The following is a 19456-nucleotide window of genomic DNA, read 5'->3' as shown; positions in this document are numbered from 1 at the left end:
TGACTTTCATTTCCATAGCAGCAGAGCTGCTGTTTCTCAGAGGAAAATGAATTTAGTTATAAAAGGATAATATTTTTCTGTCTGTATATAACCTGCCATCTGTCAACTGGTGGATCAGAAAGGATTCAGAAACCTATTAAGACTGATAGCAATGAAGTGATGAGTTGTTTTTTTTTTTTGTCCCATATTAAAAGCAATAATAGATGTGGAAACAAATGTTGTCCCCTCAACATCAGAACTTTAATTTTTTTCTTTATATTGATGTGTGTGTGTGTTTAATGCCTTCACCGCCTCCACCACTGCTGCGACAACCTCATAAAATACAGTTTACATTCTGCTGACAAATGGAAATGACCGAATATCTTGTTTGTATCTCACTAGATGCAGGTGTATTTAGTGCTTTCTTTTCTTGGTGCTGTGAGCTTCCCTGGTTCATTAAAGATTCCGGCGGCTGAACTTTCTATTGTCACCCCACTCTCCTCTCCTCCACCCCCGGGGACAAAGCTGTGCGGGTGAAAAGATCAGCAACTTATCAGGAACATACAGTGCAAATTATGAAATTAGCAAACTGCGAAAAAAAAGCCGTGCTTTATCTGAAAAACTTGCTAACATGCCCCTTAAGTCTCACTCTAGAATAACATTCTTCCTTGCAAATCCAAATGGGAAGAAAAGTCACCTTTGGGATAGCTCCTCTAGTTCCTGGAATTTTTTTTCTCTGTTGCATTCATAAACTGTAACGTGCAGGGGGAAAAACACCCACACACACCGGCCCCGTTGTAAATAATGTTGTTTATTGGTTGATTTTTCCAGATCCTGACATTGATGCTGCCAGTGCCATGATGCTTTTGAATACTCCCCCTGAGATACAAGCAGGTTGTGAGTAGATATTTCTATAGCCTACAGCACCATAGTTTGTGAACTTAACCTTCTCCTTTATATACCAGGCCATAGGAAGAACTAATGCTCAAGCCAACCTTCCCTTATAGAATCACTTTAAACTACCTCAGTGCATGACTACATACATGTGCGCATAAAGATGCAGCTACGCATATGTATGAATGATGCATAGGTGTGTTTCCAAGATGAGAAAGTTCTAATATAATTTCAGGGCTTAAGACTTGGGGGCAGGGAAGTGGACCCTGTAATGAGTCCCAGAGGAGAGACCCTTTGTCCTGCAGGAATTGTTCCCGTGAGTTTGTAGTTTCTGCTAGAAGAGGCTACAGGGGGCCAGCCTGACAGTCATGGAACTCAGCAGTGTCCGTTTTTAGACATTCCTCTCCCCTTGGGGACCTCATTAATAACAGGCTACCATTTAAGAGAGAGGAGAGGAAAATCTGGCGAGGCGGGGATGCAGGAGTTTGGAACAGCCTTAAAATGGAAACACTGTGGTGCCCCCCGCCCTGCGTCTTCCCCACCAGCTTTCCAGGGTGCCACAGACAGAAGGGCAGGGCTGGTTTAGCGTAAGCAGGGCTCCTGTCTTCATCTTCTGTTGGCCCTTGAGCAATGTCAAGCTTGAGACAACTCTTTTCCTAACTTGAACTCTCTTCTCTCCACCATCGGATGTTTCTCCCCACCTCTGGCGCTACAACATTGTTAGAAAGGTCTCCTTCCCAAGTGATGACAAATGACCCAAACGCAGACATCTGTCCCCTCCTCCTCCCAACTTGAGGCTAGTTTCTCTGGCACATTCCACCCCCCACCAGAAGCCTGTTGAGCAGATAGCCACCACGGGCCGCTCAGCTCGCTGGCAGGACAATTGCATCGCCGCCTCCTGTGCATGAAACTCACGGCGTGGAGACGGCGGCGTGAAGCGGCACACCCCGCCGCGACGCCCACCAGGGCTGGCGCCCGCCTGCCTCATTCTGAGCGCTGCATGGCCTCCCGAGCGAAGGGAATCCCCCGCTTCTGGAGCTGATAGGGTTTCCCACAGGAGAACATCTGTTCCCAGACCCTACCCAGGTGTCTTTTGATGCGGAGTTCCAGACCATCCCTCCTAGCCTTCTACTCGTCACAGCCTTCCAACAGCTTTAGGAAACTTGGCTCCTTCCTTACCTGGTCCTTTTTTTTTTTTTTTTTTTTTGCGGTACGTGGGCCTCTCACTGTTGTGGCCTCTCCCGTTGCGGAGCACAGGCTCTGGACGCGCAGGCTCAGCGGCCATGGCTCACGGGCCTAGCTGCTCCGCGGCATGTGGGATCTTCCTGGACCGGGGCACGAACTCGCGTCCCCTGCATCGGCAGGCGGACTCTCAACCACTGCGCCACCAGGGAAGCCCCCTGGTCCATTTTTTAAAGGACCCAAGAGATGCAGCCAGGCGTTCTCGGGAGAGACTCATCCCTGTGCCGCGGGCTGCCATTACCTGATCCTGAAGGTGCAGAATTCTCATTCTCTCTTTGCTAAACTCAGCTTGCCAGCAGTTGACATAACGGCTGCCCACACCTCCGAGAAGGAAACACCACCGTAAGCAGATGTGTACCGGTGCAGTCCTCTCACTAGCGGCTAACCTGTAGTGTGGGTTTCAAATGATGTTTGAAGTTAAAAGGAAATGAAAAAAACAAAATCAGAAAAAATAAAAAAAACCCTCCATTCTCAGATGACTCTTGCAGGAAGAGTATAGACCAGACTGTAATTCAGTTACGGTCTGAAATGGTTTCTGAAATCGAGTTGCGTAATTCATCATGAGGCAGGCGTACTGATTTTATCAGAGCTGTGTAAGGTTCAGGCACCTTCCTTTGCACTCAGCCGCCGCCCGCAGTGATCATTGGTTTAAAGAAATAACTTGGGGCTTCCCTGGTGGCACAGTGGTTGAGAGTCCGCCTGCCGATGCAGGGGACACGGGTTCGTGCCCCGGGCCGGGAAGATCCCACATGCCGCGGAGCGGCTGGGCCCGTGAGCCATGGCCGCTGAGCCTGCGCGTCTGGAGCTCATGCTCCGCAACAGTGAGAGGCCCGCATACCGCAAAAAAAAACAAAGAAAAGAAAAAAAGAAATAACTTGATGAACTGGAATAATGGAGTTAAGCAGGGAAAGGCAAAGGGATTGGTCATTAAAAGCAGCTTTATAATAATCCATTATCACTAGATTCTTGACCACAGATAGAAGAGGAAAAGGGTTGATCCCGATTAGCTGAGAAGTGAATTGTTTTAATGTTCTCATGGCTAAATGAACTTCTTCTCTCCCTTACTGTAACACAAACTGTAATAATTATTTTTTTCAAGGTATCCATAGTCTTATTTACATTGAAATGCTGAATTTGAGTTTTCAAAGCGCGTTCATGTCTTGAAGCTGTAGAGTCATGTAGGGCTTTCCTACCGCGCTCTCACCACTGTGAGAAACCTGGCTGTAGCCTTCGTGAAGGCCCCCGCCAAGAGGGGGTCCCAGGGTCCTGGAAGGAAGGAACAAGGAAGCCCATAAAAGTCGTGGAAGGAGACGCATTGGCAGGAGCAGCAGAGAAGTAAATTTAAGGACTGGGCAGAGGGTAGAACATCACCTTCATATTCACCTTCCTGTCTGACCCCAAGCCTTGTAAAATCCCCTTGAGGCCAAGCTAGGGCATACTCAGTGGGCCGGATGTAAAGCCCCCCAAAATTGGACCAGTACCATCGGAAGGAAGTGAGTGTCTGTTGAGCGTCCGCTCCAGGCACTTGGGGGAGCCAGGGGGTCCCTCCTCAGCCTTCTGAGAAACGCAGTCCGAGGTTTGTGTCTCCGACGCCAGGCCTCTCTTTTCACTTAGTTCTTCTTTGCCTCACTCTCCCTTCCCCTCCCTGCCTGATGTTTCTTGTCCTGGGAAGTGATGCAGTACCTCGCCTCCTGACGGGAGACGCATTCCATACATACGGTGGTGAAGCCACCGTGCCCTACACTGCTGGCTTTGTGCAAAGCCTGGAAAAAGTGAGAGGTGACCCCTCGACCAAAAGGTTCAAAGGCAGCAGACGCCCAGGCAGTGCTGGAGTGTGGGCAGCCTACCGAGGGGTGTTTGTGTGCATGTGTCCCGGTGAGGATGTGTGTGTGCATCACCCAGGTTCGGGGGTCCTGCCACTGCCACGCGTGGGGAGCGTGGGTTCCTGTCTGCACGGAGCCTGCCTGTGTTCTCCCCCGTGTTGCTCCGTGGCTGGGCTCTGTTTATAGAGCTTCCTCGTGTGCTGCTATTTATAGCCCCTTGTTTTCACCTCCCAGGCTGTGTGATGCCCCTCTTTGAATGGGGGCCACCGGCCACCAACCTAGTCTGTCTGCCACTGGCACTCCCAGCAGTCGGAGGCTGTCCTGGATGGTTTGAAAGCCTTTTCCTTTGTCATTGCCCTTCGTAGCCAGTTCACTTCAGGTCACCAGATGGCAGCCACTTAGGTCTTTTCCACTCATCCTCCCTGCTCAGCATCTGCACAGCTAGCTCGGTGCAGACTGGCCTCAGTCTGGCTCTGAGCTGACTAGTTCATAGAAAGGAAACTTCTCCAGAAGTTGACAAGAACCCCAGTCAGCCAAGCCGCTTATCTTGGGGGGACCCGATCCTGCCCCAAGGGTGCTCACTGCACTATGTGTTGCTTGAGCTGGACTCCCTGTGGGTCCCCTCAGCCCCTGCCTGTGCTCTGATGCTTCTCTTTCTGTGAGGCAGCAGTGCACATCTAATCAAAACCTCAGGCCACAGCATTTTGTCTCCTCTGGTAGCACCAGCGGTAATGTGATCTTTCTCAGACTTTCCCAGATTGCCGTATGGAGAACATTCTACAAGGTGTGCCATCGTGTCTCAGGTGCTCTGAAAAACACTACTTCCAGAAAAATCCAAGCAGGACACTGCTTCCTCCTTATCTCTTAACTTTGGATTATGCTTCTGGTCAAGTCCATCCACCTACCCACCGCCCCAATAAAAAGTGTCTGTGTAGACTAATTCCAGCTTCTAGAGTCTACTTAAATACCTGCTTTGCAGTTCCCCTTCGACAAGCCCTGTGAGTCATCTTTAACCCCAGTGGAGGAATTGTTATTAAGTCCGGAGAAGTCAGATCACCATTACTCATCTTCAAAGGCTTGCATGATCCCTGGTTGGAATGTTCCAGAGAGGAACTCTAGGTAATAAACAAAACAACAAAATGGGACGGAGGGGGGAGGTGGAGTTCTGCATCCCCCTCCCCAGAACTAGGCTGTGTACAGATGCACCAGCCACCGGCGAAGAAGGGCAACCAGGAAACAGGCTCCCCTCTCTCAGCCCCCTCCCCAGCATCTTTCCAAGGAAGCAGGTGGAAAGGCCAATTTTAGGAAAGGGAAGGATTATCGGAATCACCTGCTGCTCAGCTTATGGCCTCTGGTAGCTTAGCCAGGGCTGCTCTCCAAAGGCGGCAGCAGGAGCGCAGGGGTTACTTTCACAAGCTGTGAAAATCAAGGAAACTGAGCATCAGGAGGGAAGCTGGGGAAGCCAGGATGGGGCGGAGCTGAGGGGGGCGGAGCTGCAGGAAGGTTTCTCTTGTGCCTTCAACTTTTTTTTTTTAGGTTCTGGAGACGATCACATTTAGATCACAGTGAGCGGTGCTGCTTGATTGGACTGTGTGTGTGTGTGTGTGTGTGTGTGTGTGTGTGTGTGTGTTGCTTTCTTGCTGGTTAAAAGTAAGAAAGTTTAGGGTCACCGTATAACTTAAGGTAAAGTGGTCGATCGGCTGGGAGCCCTGGTGCTGATGTCCTTAACACCTCATCCCAGGATTTGAGAGTCTCAGATGTATGTCTTCTCTCCTATAAAAGCCATTTTAAAAAATTTTTATTTTATATTGGAGTAGGTTGATTAACAATGTTGTGCTAGTTTCAGGTGTACAGCAAAGTGGTTCAGTTATACATATACATGTGTCTATTCTTTTTCTAATTCTTTTCCCGTTTAGGTTATTACAGAGTATCGGGCAGAGTTCCCTGTGAAGAACCAGATATTTAACTGATCTAACAGAAGGGGATGATGCTGGAGGCCCGTGCTTTTTTTTTTTTTTTTAATTTTTGTTGGAGTATAGTTGATTTAGTGAGAGCCACAAATCTGAGTTTAAGGTTGATTTTGAATGTCCAGTTTCTTATGACGTCTCTTCTCTAGCTGGAGCCTAGGTATAATATCAGCACATTGGGTGGGGTGCACTGGGGTTTACGTGCTTTGAAATACGTTGAGGGAAATGCAAAGGAAATGAAAGGACATCGACCTGCTGATAGGAGAAGGACTGAGGAGTGGTGGACTCGGGTTCCTCCAGATCCCAGAGTCCAAAAAGCCATGCAATAGGGACCTCAGAATACCTTTCTCAGACATTTTAGACTGGCTGTGATTCATCTTTCAGAAGCCACATTCTTGAAACTTGGGGATGGAGACGGAAAGGAGAAAAGATGGGAGGACAGTTAAGTGTCACAGCCGGGCTCCTGGCAGCCTGTGAGCAGAGAGGGGCACACCCGCCCGCCGCACGTGAGGCGCACTGCCAGTGCTGAGGACTGAGAAATGCCGGGTTTGGCCGAGGCAGCGTTCAGTGGCAGCTCATTTGAGAACGAGCTCCAGGATTCAGAAGAAGAGCCTAGTCTGCACACCAGAAGTCTTGCGAGGTTCAGAAAATAGCTCAGGGAAAACCTTTTAATGCTGAGGGATAGCTCCGTCCGTGAGATTGTCTTTGAAGTGAATACAGTTCATTAACCAGGAAGATGTTTTCAGGGGTGAGTGCAGAGTTAGGGAGAGCTACAAAAAGCATAATAGGCTGAAAGAATTTCCCCATGTCCTGACCCCATTAGGTCCTATGCCTCAGAGATAATTAGTAAGAAGATGCCGTTGCGGTGAGATGGGATGGTGGAAGGATGAACATGGTGGTGACGGTGACGATGAGCTTATATAATGGGCCAGCCACTGAGCTAGCAATTTGTGTACTTTGTCTTGTTTAATCTTCAAAATGATCCTCTGAGGTATGTTTATGCCTACTTTACAGGTGGGGAAACTGAGGCACAGAAAGGGTAAGGCACTTGCCCAAAGCCACAGAGCTAGCGGTGGGGCAAGACTTTGAATGGAGGCCATGTGGCCCCATGACTTGTAACCATGCAGGAGGCTTCTTCCCTGAAGCTTAAATGAGACAAGAGGGTCAAAAGAACCCAGTCTCCAGTAGGTGCTCAGTGAGGGCTGGCTTCCTTTCTCTGTTTCCTTTCACGCCAGGTGCGCCCCTGGTGCTTAGAGGTTCTAGGCACTTGGGCAGAGGACTCTGGGCAAAAGAAAAAGTGGGGCTGCATTTCTCCTTTGACTGGCAGGTGATTCTGTGGCTGTACTAGAGGCCAGGGGAATGCATGTTCCATGACTCTCATCCGCCCGCTTCACTTTCCAGGGCTCCCTAGTCTTTGTCCCAGGATTTTAGGTGGTTCCGGTGTTTTTGCCAAAATGGTGACTCTGACATGATTTGTTCAAGGAGAACGGAAGCACCGTGAGAGCAGTGGTTGCTCTTCCGGCTAAGTCTGTGACCAGAAAGATGGTCAAGGTCTTCCAATGCGGTCTGGTTTTGTCTTTACGCATTCTTACGGGCTTTCATCTTACCTGGACTGGAGACAACACAGGCCACCCCAGGATTGCTCTGGGAATGTTGAGCATGTTGATGACGATGATGATGATGAGGGGATTGATGGCTAACATGTATTTTCAAAATAGCAATGCCTTTATTAATTCAGTTAAATCTCTAAATACTCTGATAAATACCATTTGTCTCCTCCTTACTTAAGTAGCTTGTCAGGGGACACAGGCAGTAAAGGACACGCATGGGAAACACCAGAGTCTGGCTCTCAGCCACTATGCTGCAGACCACTTCCTTGCTCAAAGCCCTTTAATGGTTTTCCCAATATCCATGAGATGAAGTCCAAAGGCATCTCATGCCTGCTAGGATTATGTGCTTTATCAAAATTACTTTTTAGTTCATGTGCACATTGTGATTTTTATCACTTCTAGGCCTGGTTTGTGCCTTTGAATCCCAACTTTGACGGCACTTCCTACAGGAAGCCTTCCCAGATAGCTTTTTTTTGGGTTCGGTGTCTCCATCTTTCATGCGTTTAGGCCCCCTGCCCTAGCACTCGCCATAGTATATTTTCATTGCCTCTTCAGTTTTCTGTCTGTCCCACTTAACTGTGGGGACCCTGTGTCCCCTTCGTCTCATACATTGGCAGGTAGTTGGTAGTTTAATCCATTAATTGATACAATCTGTATATGGGACTGTAATAATTTTTACGGGTGAGAATTATAATCATGGTATAAATTTTAAATATTTAAGTTTTTGGGGGGGGTACCATTCTATGAGATTTGCTTGCTGTTCTAGGTGAGATCCCTAGTGACTGGCATATTAAATAGTATTATCAGAATTAAACTGAACCTGTGGTCATCTGACCATTTTGGGGAGAGTACCCTACAGCAAAATAATTGAAAAACCCTTTCCCACGATCCCCAAAACAGAGACAAACCAAAAACACCTCTCTTTTCAAGCAACCTGAAGCATCTGTCTACAAACTGCATAGTTCTACTGGTTTTTACATATGTCTGTCCGCAGAAGCTATTGGTATTTTCTTCTAGAAGTTGCGTAGTTTTAGTGCTTACATTTAGGTCTATGATCCATTTCTAATTAATTTTCCTAATGGTATGAGGTTAGGACCGAGGTTCATTGTTTTCCAAATGGATCTCTGATTGTTCTCTCTTCTCCCCCATTGTGTTGTCTGCATATTTTTTGTCAAAAAATCAGTTGACCACACACATGAGTCTGTTTCTGGACTCTATTTTGTTCCATTGATCTATATTTCTGCACTTACACCAATACCACACTGTCTTGTAGCTTTATAGGAATAATTCAGGTAAATATAAATTCTAGACACTCTTCTAGAGTTCTAGAAAACTCATCAACTGGGCAAACTATGATAATTAGCTGCAATATCACATCATAACAGGTTTCATGCTTTTAAGATGCCTGGTGAGTCCCCTGCCTCAGATGATCTGAAATCAGGCTGATAGTATGGGATGGGTAGGAATTCCTGATCTAGTTCAAACTACCTTCATAATTAAATATGGGGAGAGACAGGGGATTCTGGAACCCTGACTGCACTGGTAGTACTGACTTCAGGCACTGGTTTCAGTTTTGTCTCCCATCCCACGTTTTATAAAACCTAGTAACTAGGGCCTTACACAAACCTGGATGAGAAATGGCAAAAAAATATTAGCGGGAGCTACAGAACGCCCAAGGAATCGGTCTATAACTTAATCCCATATTCCAGAGTGGACATTCATCCTACGTGAAAGACCTGACTAAAGGTTCCGAATATTTAAGTAAATGTGCTCTTAGAGACCTGAAAATGATAGGAGTAAAAAGTATATGCTGTGTATTTTGGGAAGAGTAGTTATTCTCCACAAATAATGTCAGCTTTAAAAACTTGATATCCAGAGTGGTTTTTATTTTTGAAGGTATGATTTTCTAGAGTCTTTTTGGTAAGGTGTTTGTTTGAGAAAGCACAATTTGTCCACCTTGCCCCCGGATGAGACTGTGCCAGGGGCTGCATGAACACAGCCAGGGCTCTGGGGACTCTTTCGGATGCTGGCAGCGGAAGGGGTCTTAGAGAACACCGTTCAAAGAGGGACACAGAGATTCCGTGAGCTTGCGTGAAGTCCTACCCGAAGAACTAAGATTAAAACCCAGGTGTACAAGCCCTGTGTCAGTGTGCTCACACAGGATGCATGCCTGACCCCATATACACACACATGGAGGAGTGTTGATGGTGCAGTAAGAATATTAGCTTGAACCAGAAGGAACTGCTGTTTGGAGGTCAAAAAAGATCGAATATCGGGGATTTCCTATGGTTCCCCTCTTCTGCACAGCCTCAGATTCATGTAAGGCCACCGTGAGTTTATATGCAGCGTGGGCAGTATCTGATGGTCACTGGCGTGAAAGGTTGGCTCAGGATTAATCCAGGGATGAGTGTGTATAGGAGACCATGGGATGATGAGAGAGCTCTCAGGAGATTTGCTTAGAGGAAGCTTCTGGGAACGAGGAAGGCGGCCCTCCAGAGCGGGCTGTGTGATTCTGAGGCTGGAGCCAGATCCACGCCGCTGACAACCCTTCACTCCCAACAGAGATGGTTGTGAGGATTCTGAGATGATGAGATGATGTTGTGAGCGCTGAGGTGCTGAGTAGTTTGTAAAATCAGCTCTGCTGTTCTCTTGGCTGTCTTTTTCCCTTGTTGGATTAAGGATGCTTAGAAAGATGTTCCCAATTCTGACCATGAACAGCGAAGCATGAGGAAATGCTTTTGTTTGGTCATCTGCTGTCAGGTGGTGTCAGGTTCTTAAGATCTTTTTAGGGTCTGACTAGAGATAAAAGATTATATTTAATAAATGCAAGAAAATAATATTTGAAGCCCACTTTTTAAAACTGATCTTTTTTTTTTTTTTTTTCCCACCAAGGCATCAATAATAAGCTATTGGTCTGACTTGGCTGACTAGTCCCTTTCTTGAGGTGTGGTATCTTTCTCTCTTTCTGTCTCGCTCTCATGGTATTTTTTTCTGTATCTGTCTCCCTGTGTGTGTGTGTGTGTGTGTCTGTGTGTGTGTGTGTCTGTGTGTGTTTCTCTGTCTCTGCTTGCTCTATGTACCTATGACTATCTCTTTCTCCCTTCTCTCTCTCTATCTCTCTGTCTCTCTCTCTGTCTCATTCTCTGGTGTATCCAAAATTTCTGACTCAGAGCAGAAATCTTCACAGTTGGATTCATGTGTGGTGTCTTTTCCCTTTTTGCTCTTTCAGTTCCTCCAGGAGTGATACAAAACGGAACGCGGGTTCTGAGCCGAGGCCTGTTTCCCGGAGTCCGGCCGTTGCCAATCACTCCCATTGGAATGACAGCAGCCGTGAGGTAAGGGAGACGCTTGCTGGGCAAAGCCCACCTGAGGAGTGGGAAGGACATTGTGTGTCCCACGGGGCTACTCGAGGGGATGAAGAAGACCAGCCTCAAGTAGTAAAGACAGAAATAGTACGGGTGTTCAAAAAAGTTACAGTAGCTCCCAGGGACCCCAATCCAAGTGCCAACTACTCCTTCTTGGGCCATCAAATTATCCTGGTCTCTTTGCAGATTAAATGAAGACAGATGAAACTAAGTTGCTTTGTGCTAAAAAGGTGCGGTAAGGTGAACAGAAGGAAATGGTGGGCAAGTTAGTCATTAGATTCTAGGCTAGCTGGTCGACCTCTAGACTTAGCCCTGTCACTTCCCAGTCCTTTGACTTTGGGTGGATGTCTGACCTCTCTGGGCCTCAGTTCCCTCATCCACGAAATCCTCTAGTCCTGGGAAGGGTTGCGATGAAACTCACATGCAAAAAATCGTGTGTGAAAAGTGCTTTGGTAAGTGATGTATAAATACCAGGTGGCATCAGTCTCCTGCTTCTGAGACTCCAGTCAGTTGCCAAACCACATGAACTCTTCCTTGGGAAATTTCTTTCCTCCATCCTTCTCACCTCCTCTGCCAGCCCCAGAGTAGGGTCTGTCGCTAGCTTGGAAGCCTCACACGCACCAGTTTGAATGCCTTCCTCCTATTCCTTGCTGCTTCTCTGCCCACCCTCGCCCATCCATCAACCATCGCCAGACTGATTTCCTAAAATGTGCCTCTCCAGCTGTCTGCAAAAGCATCCTCCTTGGCTCCCACCACATCACCCTGATGTCCCCCTGGTCCTCCCATCTCCTTGAGCCAAATTTGTTCTCCGCATACATCCAATGTTTGCCCATCTTATTCATACAGTTTCCTCTCTGTCAATTTCCCTCAGACTCCATATACAAGGCAGCATATCCTTCATGGCCCATCACAAAAATGATTCCTTCACAAAGCTTTTCTGCACAGGCCTCTGAGCCAACATCAGATTAATTTCTCTTTTCTTGGAACCCATAAGCCCATGCTTTGGTTGTGACCCTTTGATGAGTGACCCTATGTGTGTGTGTCCCTCTGTCCTCTGTGGTTTGCTCGCTGAGGACGGGGGCTGGGTCTCACTCGGCTGATGTCTCATTGCATGTTACACAGCTCCTTGTTTAGAAAAGGCCTGCCATGCTGAGCTGCATCCCTTCACAGCATCACCTTCCAGCTTCTTTCCTGCACTTTTGGATCAAGTTCACACCTAATGGCGATTTTGCTTTCATAGTGTTTCATGTCCCAAAGGAAACCATCCCAGGAAGTCTGTTAACTGGGCCCTGAGGGACACGTAGGGTCGAGCTCCCTGATGTGAATCAACCATGTGGAGATTCTCCACTCACTTGTGTCTTTTAATCCTCCCAGCAAACCAACTACTTTTGCCAGGATGGAAGTCCTTAATCTTCAGGGCAGGCGCTGGCATTTGGAACCTGCTAAGGAGGAAAGTTGGTAGGAATTAGAAGAGTCATAGAATGATAAAAACCACTTATCATTTCTATTAACCAGACATGGTGATACTTTCCAAAAGTGTATGGGAAGGTTCTTTTTCTTGTACTTCTCCTATATTTTTCTTAGATATCCTGAGATCAGTAATTGAATTCATAAATGGTAAGCCTCTTCCATGAAGCCAATATATCCATGCCTTGACCTCACATTATGAGAGAGACATTCTGTTTTCCGTTCTTTCTTAAAATTGTTTCTGCCTAACCTCCTAGTTTGCCTTTTTGGTTGAGAAGACTTTGAGACCGTAGACTATTCTTACGGGGAGTAACAATCTACTTTTCTGAGCGGATGCTGGGTACAGACTTTCAGTTTGTCGCCTTCAGCATCTTTTCAGTGCCTTTGAAAGCGAACGAAGCTCTCCACGTGGCTCCAGCCATTCCCTCAGAGAAGGGAAGAGCCAGGCAGAGCGAAGGGAGGCCTGAGACCGGGCTGGCCTTCAGCAGGAGCTGCTCCTAATTTTAATTCCTAACTTTAATTATTACCCTCATGGCATATATTATTGCAAAAATTTACTGATTAGCCTCTAGAAGCATTATGTAAAATATAATTTTTTTTAACTGGTTATGTTCTGATTAGAAGATAACATAGCACTACAGCAAAACAATGATGTCTTCTTTTTGGTAAAAGAGTTGCTACTCATCCAGTCCAGCCAGTGCCTCACCTAGGCTCCTTCCACGGTAAAAGGCCACAAAACAGGTTCAGGGCTAGACCTGTGCATCAGTCAGATCCAGTTGGGAGACAGAAGCCACACTAGGTACTCGAACAGAGAGACTTCAAAATAAAGAACCGTTAACCAGGTAGAAAGTTATTAACCAGGCAACTGGAAGGGTAACAGAGAACTCAGGGTATCACGGAGGAAACAGTTGTAGGAAGTAGCCACATCCCCTCGGGTGAGGTTGGAATGACTGCCTCTCAAAGCTGGACCTCAGAGCTCAGAGGAGGGGCTGGGGCTGGGATCCAGACCTCTTAGGAGGTACCACTGAGCTGGGCTGGAATCTCTGAGCTCAGAGGAGGGACCCGTGGCAGGACCAGAGGTATCTCTAAGGAGAAAGCTCCTCCTGCTAGGGCACGTACCTCTCAGGGAACGTGAAGAAGTTGGGTCTCCAGTATTGGAAAAATCACAAACTGGATTCAGCACCTACTATAGGAATGAACTGGCACTGCAGAGGGGAAGAGGCATTGCTGGGGTGACGCAGGAACAGGAAGCACACAGGAAGGAGCGTGTCCCCTCTTCCTCCACCCCCTTCCCAGTCTCTCGAAGGCAGAGCCAGGAGTGCTGCAGAAATGTGGCTTGCCCCAGCCCAGCCTGCTCCAGCTTACGAAACACTACAGTAGTCTGGGGTTGGGGCTGAGTGACAGTAGCTTCATAACGCCTGTCCCCCTACAAAAGCACTCATAGTCGAAGAGTGACCTTCCTCAACATCACAGGAGGTTTAAGCAGAATCATTTCAGTGAAATGTACAACCGCAGTTTGCAGAAACTAAACAAGTTCCCATTTGCATAAATAGAGATAAAGAAAACCATTGTGCCTTAGCAGTCCATTATCCAAATACCAATTCTGCACTTTCCACCTCAGTTTAAGAGACATTAGGGAGAGGAATGTCACAGGCTCTGGAAGATCAGGGACCCTTGCTTATAATACCTTTGCCCTCTTTATGGCCCAAATAGGAGGCAGTGCGACACTTTCAGGAAAAATGAATATAAACATAGCTAGGTGGGTATTTGCGGGAGAGACTGTGTAAAACCCATTAAGAAGTGTTTGGAGGGGAGGGGGGGGGATCTTGTTTTGCTTTTTCACATTCATTGCAATTGCAATTGTTTTAAATTTGGCCATTTGTCAGTTGAACCTAAATTCAACTAAGGTTATAGGGAAAACAGTCCAGCAGAGAATAGAACAACAGCAAACGTCGTCCGCCAGACCATGTGGCAGTGACCAAGGGTCCCTGGGGGTGTTCACATGTTTACAGGGGTTGCTGTCCCCATCAGTTCAGCTGGGGCTGGCAGGAGGGCCAGAAAGTCATTAGCACCCCCTGAAGACCTGTTTCCTACCCTGCTTTGTGTGACAGGTTTTCTGTGTGAGTCTAAGCAACTTCTCCTTAAGTGAAAATATTTGTCTTTCAGGGATTTTTTTTTCCTCCACTGAGTGGCAAAGGCCATGTTTGTTTGTCTTAACTCTGAAACTGTTATTGACATAGATGAAGTGTTACTTTTATTAGCTGATCATTACACAGCTTGTATTTGCTGGGTTCCTTTGCATATAATTATGATGTGTAATCTCCTTGTAAGAGTATCTGTCAATAGCATAATTGACTTTACAGTGTTGACTTTTTACTCAATAACCTCAGGGATCGGCCCATCCTTAGACATCGGAAACCTGCTTATTTTTAAATTTGCTTGGGCAGAGAGTCCTCAAGACACATTTTCCTCAAAATAACTGCTCCCACGTCTCATAGTTTTATGCCCGTGTCTTCTGCTGCTTCTCCAGTGAAATTTCTTGCAGAGAATACACTGAATGGGACAAACAATTCTAGTCCAAGAAGAACTGTTTCTGGAACTCTTGGGAAATGGGAGCATAAGACTTCTTACATTCATAGAATTATGGGCTGCTTCCCAGGTACAGGCCGTAGCACTCTCCTGGGTCTGAGCCACCTTGTTTTCAACTCTTAAGGCTTTTTGACCCCAAGTGACCTCTCAGGTGGCAGAGAAAAATTAAATGTCCAGGGCTTGCCAGAGGATTGAGAGAGAACTGGTGGAAGGGCCATCCTTCGTATGTCAAGAGAGCCCAGAAATTGCATGCATGAACTTGGGAACCAAGTTTCCTGGGTCCATAGCCTGCAGCTGTGTGACCTTGGGCCAGGTGTGCCTGGGCTTCTCAAGAGAAAACCAGCACCTGCCTCATGAGTTATTAGGATTAACACACAGTTACATGCCTGGCGCACAGTAAACATTATACAGGTGTTCAATAAATAAATAATTAGAAAAACAAACAACCCTATTCATAAATGGGAAAGGACTTGAACAGACTTATGTCCAAAGAAGATACACAAGTAATCAATAAGCACATAGAAAAATGCTCAACATCACTAATCATTAGGGAAATGCAAATCAAAACTACAGTGAGATACCACTTAACCCCCATTAGGATGGCACTGTCAAGAAAACAGGAAATAACAAGAGTTGCCAAGGGTGTGGAAAAATTGGAACCCTTGAGCACTGTTGGTAGGGTTGTAAAATGGTGAAGCCACTGTGGAAAACAGGATGGCAGTCCTCCAAAAATTAAAAATAGTAACTGACATGTGAGCCATCAATTCCACTCCTGGGTATATACCCAAAAGAATTGAAAGCAGGTTCTCAAAGAGATATTTGTACATCCATGTTCATAGCAGCATTATTCACACAGTAGCTAAAACGTGTAAGCAACTCAAGGGTCCATCAGCAGATGAACAAACAAGCAAAATGTGGTATATATACACACAATAGAATATTCAGCCTTAAGATGGAAGGAAGGTCTGATACATGCTACAATATGGATGAACCTTGAGGACATTTATGTTGAGTGAAATAAGACACTCACAAAGACAAATACTGTATGATTCCACTTATATGAGGTACCTAGAGTAGTCCGATTCACAGAGAGAGAACGTAGAGTGGTAGTTGCCAGTAACTATGGAGAGAGGGAATGGGGAGGTAAATTGTTTAATGGGGACAGAGTTACAATTTTACAAGATGAAGGGTTCTGGAGATGAATGGTGGGGATGCCTGCACAATGTTATGAATGTATTTAATGCCACTGAACTGTATGCTTCAAAAGGGTTAAGATGGTAAGGTTTTTTGTTTGTGTATTTTATCACAAACTTTTAAAAAGGAAAAAAAATGAAATGAGTAATGGGGAGAGCCTTATGGATTCATCCAACCTGCCCTCCACAGACCTTCCCAGGCCCCCTTTCTGGGTATCTGAAGCTCAGTCCCAACCGCCAGAAAAGGCTTTAGATTGGGCTTCTGTGCCAGCTTGAGGACAGTGCACATTTGTGGCAAAGCCATGGTTTTGAGGAGTCATGACAGTAGTCTAAACCATAGCCTGTTGTAAAATTATAAGGAAGCTCCATTTGATCACCACCTAAGGCTGCTTAATTTCATTTGGATCTCTAAGAACCTCAAGTGAAAACTGTACTTCCCGTGGAACAGGAAGCAAGTCAGAAATTAATGGTTCTATACATACAAAAGATTAATACGTAAGGTCCTGTCCATATAGAGTCACCAGGAAAACCTACGTATCAGCTTTAGATCTACTCCTTGTCATTTTCTTTGTCTTTCCCTTGGAGAAGGTGTTTGTCACAGGAGTTTAGGAAGCCTGCAACCTTCAGTTTTAAGATAGGGTGGGGACCAGTTATACAACTGGAGGGAAAGTTTGCCACTGATCTCTTTCTTTTGTATTGTATTTTGTTTTGTTTGTTAAAAGCCAAGTACCTGTCAGATTTTATCTTCTGAAACCATGGTCTTTGAAGGCAATTCTAAAACTCAGTATGAGGTTATGCTTAGTGGTGGGAAGGAGAGGAGGAAATATTACTAAAGGGAGCGGTTAAAGGGAAAAGGAAAAAACAGTACCAGGAGGACAAAGGATGCACAAGAGTTCCTGCTCGGCTGCCAGCTCGGCTTTTTGTCTTGACTTCTGTCTCTTCTGGTCCAGAAATCTAAACAATGACCAGCAAGTTCCCTGTGTAAAATTTGATCAGCGTTCTGGAGCTGCTCCTCGTGTTTCAAATCAATGGCATTGGTTTGAAAGTCCAGGGGGCTTTTCCTATTGTATCTAAAAATCCTCTGCTCTCCCGGTATGCAGAACTGTGCCAAATGCAAAACGGTTCATAGAGGAGAGTTTTAGGATCACTCCTGTTGTGTTCTGCGATCTAGTACAGAGAGGGAGTCACATTTACCTCAGTCTTTTAAGGGGACGATTTGCAGCTCATGGGAGAAAATTATGCTCCTTCCTGCCCCCGCCCTGGGGGTGACCACTGAGACAGAAGTCCTGGAGTTGTTGGACCCATATGCTTCCTGGCAAGGGCTACCCAGCTGGAGCAAGCATCAGAGGCCCCTGCACCCACTATCTGAAAGATAACCATAATCCCAAATTTTGTATTTACTGTTCCTAGGTTTCTAAAAGTATTTTTGATATCTGTAAATACTGTATTTAGTTTTGCTTGGTTTTGAGTTTTATATAACTAGAATGATACTATATGTCTTCTTTCCAACTTGCTCTTTTTATTCATTATTAAGTTTATTTGGTTTGCTGCATATAGTTGTAACTGATGATGATTTTCATGGCTGTATAATATTCCACTCTGTGGCTATGCCACAATTTTTTTTAAGACATTTGAATTGTTTATAGTTCTTTGCTGTTACAAGCAAAGCCGCTATGGAAATTCCTATACATGGCTCCAGTTTCATTTAAGATGCATGTCCAGGTGTGGGAATTGTTGGTTTGTAAGGTATGAACATGCTCAGCTTTACCAGATGATGACAAATTGTTTTCTAAAGTGCTTGTATCCATTTACACTCCTACCAGCAGAGTATGATGCTTCCCATTCCTCTTCATCTTCACAAACATTCGGAATTGTCATACTTTGCAATTTCAACCAATCTAGTGAATATGTGACAGTATCTCATTGCATTTTAATTTCCATTTCCCTTCTTACTAAAGATATTGCACAGTTCTTCATATATTTAATTGGCTGCTTGAATGTGCTCTTTGATGGATTGCCTGCTCAACATTTTTATTCATTTTTCTATCAGGTTGTTTCTGTTTTTCTTATCTTTGTAGGAGTTCTTTGTATATTCTGGATATTAATCCTTTATTGACTATATGTGTTACTAATAACTTTTCTAAGTTTGTGGATGGTCATTTCACGGTCCATAGTAATGTCTTTTGATGAATAGAAGCTCTTAATTTTCATGCTTAGTAATCATTTTGTAATGAAATCTAGTGTCTTTAAAAAGCCCCTGTTCCAAGATCGTATGGTCTTTTATAGTTTTTTTCTAAAAGATTTAAAAAGTTTTTCCTACTCATTTAAATCTATAATCCATGTGGAGTTAATTATTTGTATATTGATTTTTTCCAGCAACCTTGCTAAATAAAATAAACCGGCTTAGTAACTTTAATAGTTTATCTGTAGATTCTTCTATGTATAAAATTATATCTTATATAAATAATGGTGTGGATTTTTCTAATTCTTATATCTTTTATTTTTCCTGTCCTATTGCAGTTAGGACCTCTGAGTAAAAGTAATGGTAATAGACATCTTTATATTGTGTCTTATTTTAAAGGGAGCTATGTTATTGAACAATTGATAGAATGTTATAGGTTTTTTTAGGAAATATACTTTATCATAACAAAAAAAATTCCTTCTATTTTTGGCTTGCTATGATACTTTATCATAAATGGTTGTTGAATTTCATCAACGAAATGTTTACATCATTTAAGATAACTATAAATTTTTTCTCTCATTGGTTTTTTTGGTTTTTTTGGTTTTTTTGCGGTACATGGGCCTGTCACTGCTGTGGCCTCTCCCGTTGCGGAGCACAGGTTCCAGATGCGCAGGCTCAGCGGCCATGGCTCACGGGCCCAGCCGCTCCGCGGCATGTGGGATCTTCCCAGACCGGGGCACGAACCTGTGTCCGCTGCATCGGCAGGCGGACTCTCAACCACTGCGCCACCAGGGAAGTCGATCAACCCTCTCATTGTTTTTTACTTGGTGAATTACATTATAAATTCCCAATTTTGAGTAAAATCTGCATTTCTGATATGCTTATGATACATTATATTTTTTACATATTGCTAGTGTTGGTACGCTAACATCTTAGGTATGAATTTTGCATATTTGTCCATGTCCATGTTTCTCTAGTGCTATTTTTATCTAGTTTTCATGTCAGGATTACATTATTCTCATATAATGAATTAAAGAGTATTCGCTATTAGATTCTCTGAGATTAGGTAAGATTGGAATTGTCTATTGCTTAATGTTTGATGGAACTTACTTGCAAAACACTGTGGAGCTGGTGTTTTCTTTGTG

At 45.1% G+C, this 19456-nt stretch overlaps 1 protein-coding gene across 14 annotated transcripts in view; it reads left to right on the top strand.

Moving 5' to 3' along the window:
- The window catches only part of FOXN3 (forkhead box N3), a 404228-nt gene that overhangs the window by 368359 nt on the left and 16413 nt on the right, over nt 1-19456 (top strand). For 9 of the 14 annotated variants that reach the window (XM_049705642.1, XM_033418430.2, XM_049705633.1 and 6 more), the window contains 2 exons: nt 811-876; nt 10745-10850. In XM_049705642.1, coding sequence (XP_049561599.1) covers nt 811-876; nt 10745-10850 — 172 coding nt within the window. The remainder of the gene's footprint in view (nt 1-810; nt 877-10744; nt 10851-19456) is intronic. The other 5 variants (XM_049705636.1, XM_049705641.1, XM_049705640.1 and 2 more) reach the window with 2 other exon arrangements.

The sequence above is a fragment of the Orcinus orca genome, chromosome 2 (genome assembly GCF_937001465.1).
Source record: "Orcinus orca chromosome 2, mOrcOrc1.1, whole genome shotgun sequence".
In the NCBI taxonomy this organism is placed as follows: domain Eukaryota; kingdom Metazoa; phylum Chordata; class Mammalia; order Artiodactyla; family Delphinidae; genus Orcinus; species Orcinus orca.
Note: the sequence above shows the minus strand (reverse complement) of the source record. Positions and strands in the feature narration are given on the sequence as shown.